Source organism: Mastomys coucha, unplaced genomic scaffold, assembly GCF_008632895.1.
Source record: "Mastomys coucha isolate ucsf_1 unplaced genomic scaffold, UCSF_Mcou_1 pScaffold11, whole genome shotgun sequence".
NCBI lineage: Eukaryota > Metazoa > Chordata > Mammalia > Rodentia > Muridae > Mastomys > Mastomys coucha.
The window spans coordinates 29,171,253-29,182,111 of NW_022196893.1; the positions used below are offsets into that span (position 1 = coordinate 29,171,253).

Below are 10,859 nucleotides of genomic sequence, written 5' to 3' on the forward strand. Positions count from 1 at the left end.
CATGATGGATTCTTACTATCTGTGCCCTTTCTAGCGGGAAAACTGACAAGAAAAATACCTTTGTGAACTCAAAATCCCAGTCTGTCTAAAGCTTACTGGTTTGAAGCTTCTCCGTCCTCATAGGACACTTTGCATCCTCCTTCACCTGCAAGCCTGAGGTCCGCACTTTGACCAAGATGAACTGTTCTTCTTTCATTTTTCCCCAAGGACTTAAAAGAGTTGCATAGCTGTCTAAGCTAGATTCAATAAACTCAACTATCCAAATGAGATGACCTAATCCAAAGAACCAAAACCAAATATACTCTCTTAGTTTTCCAAAAGTCTATGGGCATTCCTATATACTATAGTGGAGGAAGACATAGACTCCAAATGTCGGCTCAGGCTTCTGTGTCAGGCTGGGAGGACACAGCCAGCCAGTCAGCAGTGACACTGTCAAGTGCCGGGAAAGACATTTCTACAATGTCTTTTCTACCTGTGCTTACTCAAGTGAGTCTCCTCAATATTAAAATAACTAAACCAAAAAGTGGTGTGAAGGCATCTCACAACGCTAGGCAGCATACTACGCTATTTAATGAGTCCGAGTCTAACAGAGCCGTAGCAAGCGCAAAGGGAACTTGACAGGAAAGATATGTTATTAAAATGCAAACAAGCAAATACCCCTTCCTTCTCAGCCATTCTAGGTCACAAAACCAAAGGTGTCAGGATATGAGCACTAAAAAGATAAGAAGGATGGGCTTGCTGTCCCTGTCCTCTAAGTCCAGCTATTCAGGAAGCTGTGGCAGAAGAGTTACAAGTTCAAGGCCAGCCCAGTGACCTAGGAGACTCTGACTCACACAGTGAAAGGAAGGCTGGGATGCAGCTCTGTGGTTCAGGGCTTGCCAAGCAGGGCTGAGACCCTGGCGCATACTTAGCAGCACCAAGCCAACCTACCCCAGAACAAGACAAACATCAACACCAACGGCTAAGGTGAAGTTCAAAACATACTGAATTCATCATGATAATTAAGCTATATGAAGTAGCCATTTAAAAAAAAAACAAACCTACTTTGAAAACTAATTTTAAAAAGAAACAAACATTTATCCTACCTTTCATACAACAGACTTTGAATTTCAGGGTAATCAAACAGCCTGACCTTATGAGAAAAACAGAATGCCAACTAAAATAGTTTCATTAACTTTATGAACCATTAGATAAGGATTACCAATTGAAATCAATAATTATTAAGGGATTAGTTTCAGTGAAACAGTTCACTTATATAAAGCCAAAGTAACCACACTCAGATTATATTCAAATTATAAAGGGAGAGCTCTAATGTACAATCAGGGACCAAACTCTAAACTCTCTTGCCCAGAGTCAATCTACCATCACAAATCACAGAAGAACCAGAATAAGACAGCATTTGTTTTCTAGTATGATATAACAAAATATCATTATTTCTTTGAGTCAGAAAATTAACTTACAAAAAGCACAGGACATGGATAAAGCAATGATACCATGAAGAAGTAACCTATTAAATCCAAAGGCAACTCTACAGGAAAAAATCATGCCATTAAGTCACAACCAACCAACCAACCAACCAACCAACCCTGCCTCCAAACCGCCAGCCCTTCAAGACTGCAAGAAACCTAAGGGGAAGAGTAACTGATAGTGCATGCATGTAGCGATACTCCCCAGGATGCCAGTTTGGATCAATGAGACGTAACTGGTGCTAAAGAAGCTGGTGACAGGAGTATGTCAAGTCTTAGGGCTAAGGAAACGCCTTACCCAGTAGAGGGGCTGCTGTACAGCCTGTTGACCTAATGACCCCTGGAGCCCAAATAAAGGTGGAAGGAATCAACTCTAAAGCTGTGCCCTGACTCTACATGGCTGCCATGGCACACACAGCTATATATATATATCACATGCTAATAATTTAAAAATGTATGTACAGTATGAACTAGTCTTTGAAAAAAATATAAAAGCACCAACAATACTTAAAGGTTTTTTTAAGGATTGTGCTCAGGGACTGGAGAGATGGCTCAGTGGTTAAAGAGCACTGAATGCTCTTCCAAAGGTCCTGCGTTCAATTCCCAGCAACCACATGGTGGCTCACAACCATCGGTAATGAGATCTAATGCCCTCTTCTGATGTGTCTTAAGTTAGCATCAATGTACTCATACACATAAAATAAATCAATCTTAAAAAAAAATTGTGCTCAGTTTGGTAGAAATGTGATGTTTTATTTTTGTTTATGTCTATTTTTTAATTTTTAAAAAAGGATATATATTTTTTCTATAATTTCATATAAACATTGGTATTATCAAATTTTGAGAAAGCAATTTGCTAAATAACACACAAATATCTTTAGTGAGGATAAAAATCACATGTTGCATAGTGTGCAAGTACGTAAGCACTGCTACCCTTTGGAAAGACAGATGGGAAGACAGGCGGGGAGGCTTAGAGGAAACCCCAATGTGAGGAGGAGTTCGTGGATAGTACCAAGGCTCTTTCACCTTGTTAGCCTTTTAACGTTTACAGTGTAATGTGCTGACCTTACTACAGTGTAATGTACTGACCTTACATGAGTGAGTAAGTGGTGAAAAGGACCCTAGGAGCCATGACAGACAGACGCCTTCACAGCCCAGGAGCCACGACACACAGACACTCCCACAACCCATGTGCTTATCATCTTCAAGTAAATAAAAGCTCTTCTGTTGATTTTAATCAGTATTAGCAAGTTTGGCTAATGAGGAAACTAACTGACCTCACATTCCTCAAATACATACAAAGAATTTAAGAAGTTATAAAAAGAAAAGCTTTATTTCTATGTGTTGGGAGTCAGCCATGGTTGCTCATGTCTGTAATCTCAAGCCCTAGGTGTTAGAGGCAGGAGGATCCCTGCCTACATATTAAGTTTCAGTCCAGGCTGGGCTAAATGAGAACTCATCTCAAAAAATAAAAACATAAAAATATGCTGACGGGCCAGTAATATAGCCCAGTGGCAGAGTATTTGCCTAGTATGCTCATTCCCTCGGTTTGATTCCCCAACACTGTCAAAAGTTTTAAAATACTCAAATAGTTCTGTCTTTAATAAGCAGTGTGTAAGTATGGCAGCTCTGAGTAAAGTCCCCACAAGCCCACACTTTCTCAGAGTTACAAGGCACTTGGCCCCAGCTGACGAGTGCAGACCTTAGGCAGCTGTGTTTTAAGTAAGGTCCTGTGAGAGTCTAAAATGGTTGGGTCTGGGGCTGAAGAGAGGCTCAGCAGTTACGCTCTGCCTGCTCTTCCCGAGTGCCCAGGGTTCAATTCCCAGCACCCACATGGTAGTTCACACTGTCTGTAACTCCTGTTCCAGAGGATACTACATCTTCACACAGACATACATGTTGGCAAAACAATGCCACATGTGAGATAAAAATACATACATTGAATAAAATGAAATAAAATAAAATAAAAAAAAAATCTAAAAATCCGTGCCAATTCTTTGCTACCCGTTGCAGAGATCGACATCCTTGTCCCTGTTGGGTTTGTATGGCGGCTTGAACACTAAGTCCTAAGAGGTCTGCCACCAGGTCTCCTCCTTGTCGTTTACAAGGCTCTGCTGTCACTCAGGCTCAGCACACAGGAAATACATTTGTACTTTAGAGCCCTAAAATGGTACTCTCATTGAAAATTCTAATGAAGCATCTACTTTCTAGCCATTTTCCCCTTGTATCTGAGGCAGGGTTTAAGAAGTAAGTCGACCAAAAACTAACCTTGAGGTCTTCCGGGTTTCGAGGTAAAGACTTCGGCTATTTCTTGGCTTCTGTGCTGCTAGGCCTGACGCTGGAGTGGAATTTCTCCACTGTCCATTTGCACTTTGACCAAAGGTTCTTGTGTCACCTGAGCCAAGGAAACTGTCTGAGGAAGGGTTATCTAAAAGAAAATGAAAGTTTCAATAAGTTGAACAAATAACTACATCTAGGCCTTTTTATGATTGCAACCATGTTCCATCATTGCATTCCAAAGTAATGAAGCATATCACCATGCCTCTCACGGAAAAAGAGCCCAGTCTCAACTGCCAGTAAATCTGCAGTAAGGGAACTTCTACAAACTATAATCGATTCAGCCATACTAACCTGAAAATTGATGAAGGAGCTGAATCCTGCCACAGCCATGTGCCTTATCTGCATCAATGTGACTCCGTGGTGTCCACCAAAAGTCAACATTTTACCCCAACTATATCTTGCAAGCACTCCCAGGCCTGGGCCTGAAAGAAGGTAGGCCAGACCAGTAAGAAAGCAAGTGGAGGGCCAAGGAGATTGTAATTCAAATGAACAACAGTTATTGCTTAATTAGCAGCTGGTGTCACTTCCTTCTTGTAACTAGCATGTTCCAGACTCAGAGAATCTCAAACTGCTGCTTACACTGGCTGGCTTATGGCAGGAATGACCCACTGTAGACCTCTGGTTCTAGTACAACCTTCAGTTTCTTAAAGCCACAATCATTACATATATCATCAGTAATCCAGTGGTTGCTACTATAGTCAGACTGAGGACTATTTATTACTTTAACTTTATGAACTCTAGATTATAAACTGGAATGACAGCTAGGAGTAGAATAATTTCTATGCCTTCCTTTCTCTTTTAGGAGGACCAGATAAGTTAAACCAACTCCCACAAAATAACTTCAGACATTAAGCTATCAAATTCTATGGAGTACCAATAAAAAAAGTAAAAGTGCTAATTCTCTATTCCCATAATTTATCTTATACTAACAATATTCTGAAGCTCTCCTTTCAAAGAACATTAACATAGAACTTTGTACAATAGTATGCATTCATGTTATGTAAAGTACTTAGCATGGGTATGGCGATACACACCTGTAATCCCAGGACTTGAGAAACTGAGGCAGGACAATCACAAGTTTAAGGCCAGCTTTGGCTACAGTAAGATTGTCTCAACACACGCACACACATATGCATGCATACACTCGTTTGTCTGTCTTTTAGTACTCTATCCAAATAAAACATCCTTCAAAAAGAAGGCTCCTTAAGTAAACCACGAAACAGAATTTGGGGTAAACATAAGGGAAGAAGCAATGCATAGTACTGTTAGTATCAAATAATTCCCTAGTCAGTGTAGTGACTTAGGCTGACAAAGTAAGTATACTCATTTTTAAAATGAATAAAAACTTTCTTCCTCTATAGTGAATGTGTGGGCTTAACGTGTGATTAGCGTTACTTTGAGGACAGATCATCAAGTACTGACCAGGAGTCTCAGTAAGAAACTCAGAGAACAATGGCTGCTAAGCGCAGAGCTGTAACAGTAGACTTAACTGGCTTTCATACTGCTTGCTAAATGATCTAACTAAAAATGTACATTTTAGGTGGAAATCTCTGAAAAATTCAAATTGTCTTGATAGACGTGAACTCTGAGACCCAGGGTCCTAAGAGCACTAGAGTGAGGCTTCAGCTTTACAATGCTAGGGGAAGCGCTGGCTCAGTCAGGTGCTCTAGCCCCAGCCAACCACACCACTGAGTAATCCTGATGCTGGGAGTAAGGGATTAACTAATAAGAGGCTGCAAATCTTTTGTTATTAGTAAAATTTAACCTGCTATTTTGTCATTACTAAGGAATTAGATTTAGAAAGCCAGAAACAAGGTGATTTATCATGTGCTCATACATGCATATAAAACTAGAATACCCCAGAAATGTAATTGTGGTTATGTTGTAAGGATGAAATGACTGAGTGCTTTTTTTCTGCAAGTTTCCTGCAGAGACAGGCAGTGCTGTTATGGACATAACAAACTATTAAAAACAACAGTGTACTCTCGCTATTTAGAGGCTCTTAGCTCACCTCCCCTCAAGCTCCTTCTAAAAAATAAAGAATAATGTGTGAGGTAATCATACACTGTGAAAGTAACCCATTATTTCCCCTCTTAACATTGGGATTGATTAGTTACTGTAGTAACAGCATAATAAACTTGATCTACTACATGTTAGCTTAATAACCTAATTTAACATATTTCCTAAAGATATTGATACATTTAAAGCACTAGAAAACTCTTTTCAGCTCAATCTTTTTTTGTGGCTCTTCAGGACTAAAACACTTTAGATTTCTCCCACTGCCGTGCTCTCTGTAAGGCTGGCTCTTAGGAGAGTGCTGCACTCATGCTATGTAAGCAGGTGGGACATAACCTCCTTCCAATACTTTAATCTTGAGCAGACTTGAGAAGCAGAGTTTTGCATGGTGTTACTCAGAGAACTGGCTCCAATAGATTCTACAATCTGGACTTTCATTTCCTCTTGGAAGACAGAGTATGGCAAAGCAGCCAGCAGCAGCCCAAACAGCAGTGCCCTGACTATGGCAGGTACCAAGAGACCCACATGTAACCCCATCAGCAGGGCGGGCTCAGGCCAAAGCAGATAGCAGAGACATTGTCAGCATCTGTAATGAACTGGAATGAGTACGGCAAAGGAAAGTCTCTAAAGTACATGGTAAAAAGTAGCTTTGGTTTTGTTTGGTGCTGGGGATCAAACCGTGGGCCCTGTGTATGCATATTAGATGTAAACTTCTGTCTGTAAAGTCTATGGCATGTCATAAATTTTTTAATCAATGACTAGATGAAGTCTTGAGAGATTAGTTCTCAACCTGTGCGATGGGACCCCTTTGCGGTGGCATATCAAATATTCTATGTATCAGGTAGTTACATTACAATTCATAACAGTAGCAAAAAATGAAGTAACAAGGAAAATAATGTTATAGGTGGTGGTCACCCACCATGAGGAACTGTATTAAAGGGTCGTAGTGTTAGGAAGGTGGAGAGGCTCTGAGCTAAGCAGGCAGATTGACTCCTGTCTCCTGCTGGAGACAGTCACAGAGAGTGCATCTAAGGATAGTGTAGCACTCCTCGGTAGCTCAGGTCACTCTCACTGCTATTTGTCTCATGTATACAAAACTACTACAAAATATTTTAATTTCTTAAAAAGGTCATAAATTCAAGTGGGAAATAAGCTTTAGTGAAAAACTTTTGGTATGAGGATCAACTTGTGGTATGATGATAAACACAGGAAAAGTGTACCTTTCAACAATTTGTGACTAATTAGAAAGACAAGAACCTGGTCAAATATTGCTACATTCAAGAACATGAGGCTCTGGGGTGATCTCAAATATATCTTTGTCAGGATTAAGATTCAATTAAAATTAAAGGGAAAAACTATATGAATGCTTTTAAGAGGTATTATTAACAACTAACAAAGGAGTAGTGGACTTAAGCCCAGGAAACACAATGGTGACAAACGAAGGCACTGGTCATCATCCTAAATCACATAGCCCGGGGATCCAAGAGTACACTTCAGAGTTACAGATGGGGGATCTCAGTCAGATAACCTGCTACCCTGTACAACACTGGCCGGTATAAACTGGAGCAGCACTCTATACAAAACGACTGTGCACTTATATTTACAGGGATAAGTGAAGTCAAACAGAAACCTCTCCATGTTAGTTCACATTGGTTTTAATGTCAAATTTAAAAAAGTTTTTTAGAGCTTTGTGGAGTTTGAAACTATACATAAGGGACTATGGCTGTGCATAAAAATGCCACAGACTAAAAATTATCAGAAAACAATAAATATGAGAACTTCTGCACTGACAGAAAACAAAAAATATAAACTTTTAAGTTACAAAGATTTTGTGTCAAAGTATATAGTGTGTATGAATATATATAGAGAGAATAATCACAAGAGGCCAAAGAGAATGGCATTAAGTAATATTTTTTTTAGTCAAGGGGATTTAAGTCTAATTTCCTATACAATTGTTTATTATAAAGCAATCATTTAAATAAAACAAACAGAATGATTCTATCCAATGGTAAACTAGCATATGAAATAACAAGCAAATACAGCATGATTCAAATGGAAATATTACTGATTTGATTTTATTAATTCTATAATCATCTCTTTTGTAGATTATGAACTATCACACCAGATTTCTTTGTTACCAAAGCCTTTTCAATAACTAAAGAGTTGCTCTCTCAGTTCTTTTACCATGGAAATTATTGACACGTACTATGTAAGGCCACTGTCCATCCTGAGGGGAAATCTAGTGCCACCCACCTAAGGAATGCACACTTAAATATAACATACATCTAAAAGAACATCATACTAACGTCTTTTTAGGGGAGGAGATCTCATCTTGCTGACAAAGAATCCTGAGGAAGCCAAATAATAACGATTATTTTGTGCATATTTATTTCATATTTATCATAAGCTTATCCTTACAAAAAAAAATCTCATGTAGGCAGGCTCTACAGTATTCCTTTTATTCCTGTATTTGTGGCAGAATGAGATTTGAAGTAATGCTGGGTGAAAAGACTTGGAAGGTCACTACGTTCTTCCGGAGCCATAATGCTCAGAGAAGCCATAATGCTCAGAGACAAATGGGCAGATTCTTAGTTTTCCAGCTCACAGGCAGAATACTGTGAGAAGTGTACACTGTAGAAAGGGATAAGGCCGGCAGTAGGCCAGGGACAGGAGTCACTTAGAGAATGCTACCTTCTGTCATGGATTACAGGTTGAAGAGCAAAGCCCTTGAGTACACAAGCATATGGCTGTGGCAGGTGCTACACAAAACATGTAGTTAGTACTTCCTGCCCTGGAGGAGAAACAGACTTGGGCAGAAATAAATTTTCAGGTTTAATTGTTTCAAGAAAAGAAATAAGTTAGCTGTTTGGTTTAAATCAATACAAAACAAATATCCTTTGTATTACATCCACATAGCAAAACAGAAACAAAATAAAGCAAAGCTATATTATTTTCTATAATGGAATAGTAGACAAGAACAGATTCCAAAACAACTATCGCACTCAAGGGTTAGTAATTGAGTGACATTAAATCCAAACTGCTATAGTGACCAAATTACACACATAAACACATTATTAAAATGAAGTATAATGGAAAAATGTCATGTTGCTATTGACAATGCTTTCAACTTTTTTAAAAAAATTTTTTGACAGTATAAGGAGGAAACCCAGGGCTTTGAGCACAGTAGGTAAGTGCTCTAGCACTGAGCCATGGCCCAACACCTGATAATGTTTTCACCTTTAGAGATGGTAAACACAAAGTATTTGCTATGAGGAACTATGAGGGCATGCAAGAACTGAATACAAGTAATGAGCCATACCTGAGTGATAATCTGGATTATAGGCTGCATTTCTCGCAGAACCCGTGAAAGCTGGGTCTAAAGTCCCCTGCCTGAAAGGCAGGATCTAAAAACAGAAGTGAATTAAAGAAAATAAGTTTACATTAAGAAAAACATCACTAAGCAGAACTACGATAAGCTTTGCAACTTAATATAATATGTATATACCAATTCTATTATAAATACCTGCATGCCAACAAGAAAAAGACAATTTAAGGAAATGACTGGGATTTAAGTGGAAAGTTGGAAAGTAATGATCTGCTCTATAAGGTAAAGGATGTTCACTGGCCGGTGCATCTGCATTTACTATATTCTATCAGACAGTGAGTTCTACAAGGTTACAGAAGCTGAGAAAGTCTACTTGGTTTTACTGTTGAGGACTCCAGAATAATTCTCATGAGGAGTGCTATTGCAGTCTTAGTCCAAGCATAGCAAGCATCTCTGTGACACCTTACAATGGCGGGGGACTAGTGTCCCACCTGCTACAACCAATCCTCTCACTCAAACTACTAATGGTTTTCCTACTGGCTAAGAGTATTTTCTTTGTTTTAATTTTAAAAAATTAATGTATTATTGCCCACCCATGGCATAAGCAAGGAGGTCAGAGGACACCTTGAAGGAGTCATCATGAGGGTCTCAGGGATCAAACCAACGCCATCATGCTTGGCAGAAAGGGTCTTTGTCAGCACGTCTGTCAGTCAGGGATGCTTTAACATACGGCTTCTGTTTCAGAGGTAAATGCAGATTCCACAGCATCCCAGCTCTCATGCAATACCCACGCTGGGTTGTGTCCTGAGCCTTTACCAATTATGTCACAGCAAGCCCAGGATGGCTGTACATTCACTTCTGTTCCCCAACCTATGCTTAGTAACTAGTTTAAAAGAACGGATTTGTTCCAGAACAGCCAGGGCTACACAGAGAAACCCTGTCTCAAAAAACCTTTAAAAAAAAAAAAAAAAAAAAAAAAAAAAAAAAAGAAGAACAGAGATCTGTGAATATTCAGAGTAAATATGAAGACCTTTCTAATATTATTTTTGTCAGGTAGAGGCAACACACATTTAATCCCAGCACTCGGGAGGCAGAGACAGGTGGATTTCTGAATTCAAGGCCAGCCTTGTCTACAGAGTGAGTTCTAGGACAGCCAGGGCTACACAGAGAAACCCTGTCTCAAAAAACAAAAACAAAAAAAGAAAAACAATCAAAAATATCCTTAATTCATATACCACATGTCTTAGTAGGGGTTTTACTGCTGTGGACAGATACCATGACTAAGTCTTATAAAGGACAATATATATTTGGGGCTGGCCTACAGGTTCAGAGATTCAGTCCATTATCATCAAGGTGGGAGCATGGCAGCATCCAGGCAGGCATGGTGTAGGAACTGAGAGTTCTACATCTTCGTCGGAAGGCTGCTAGTGGAAGACCGACTTCCAGGCAGCTAAGGTCTTAAAGCCCACACCCACAGTGACAGTCCTACTCCAACAGAGCCACACCTTAGAAAAGTGCCATTCTCTGAGCTGAGCATACACAAACTATCACATTCCACTCCCTAGCCCCCATAGCCTTGATCAAACATATGAATCTATGGGGGCCATAACTAAGCATAGCATAACGCAAAATACACTTAATCCAACTTCAAAGCCCCCATAGTCTATAGCAGTCTCAACAATGTTAAAAGTCCAAAGTTCAGTCGGGCAGTG

The 10,859-nt window shown here is 39.5% G+C and overlaps 1 protein-coding gene across 8 annotated transcripts in view; it reads right to left on the minus strand.

Moving 5' to 3' along the window:
• Positions 1–10,859, minus strand: part of Senp1 (SUMO specific peptidase 1) — a 98,529-nt gene that overhangs the window by 47,115 nt on the left and 40,555 nt on the right. For all 8 annotated transcript variants that reach the window (XR_004113655.1, XM_031354326.1, XM_031354309.1 and 5 more), the window contains 2 exons: positions 9,142–9,226; positions 3,735–3,894 (listed from right to left, as the gene is read on the minus strand). Coding sequence is in view for 7 of the 8 variants with exons in the window: in XM_031354326.1 (XP_031210186.1) it covers positions 3,735–3,894; positions 9,142–9,226 (245 nt within the window). In the remaining variant the exon portion in view is untranslated. The remainder of the gene's footprint in view (positions 1–3,734; positions 3,895–9,141; positions 9,227–10,859) is intronic.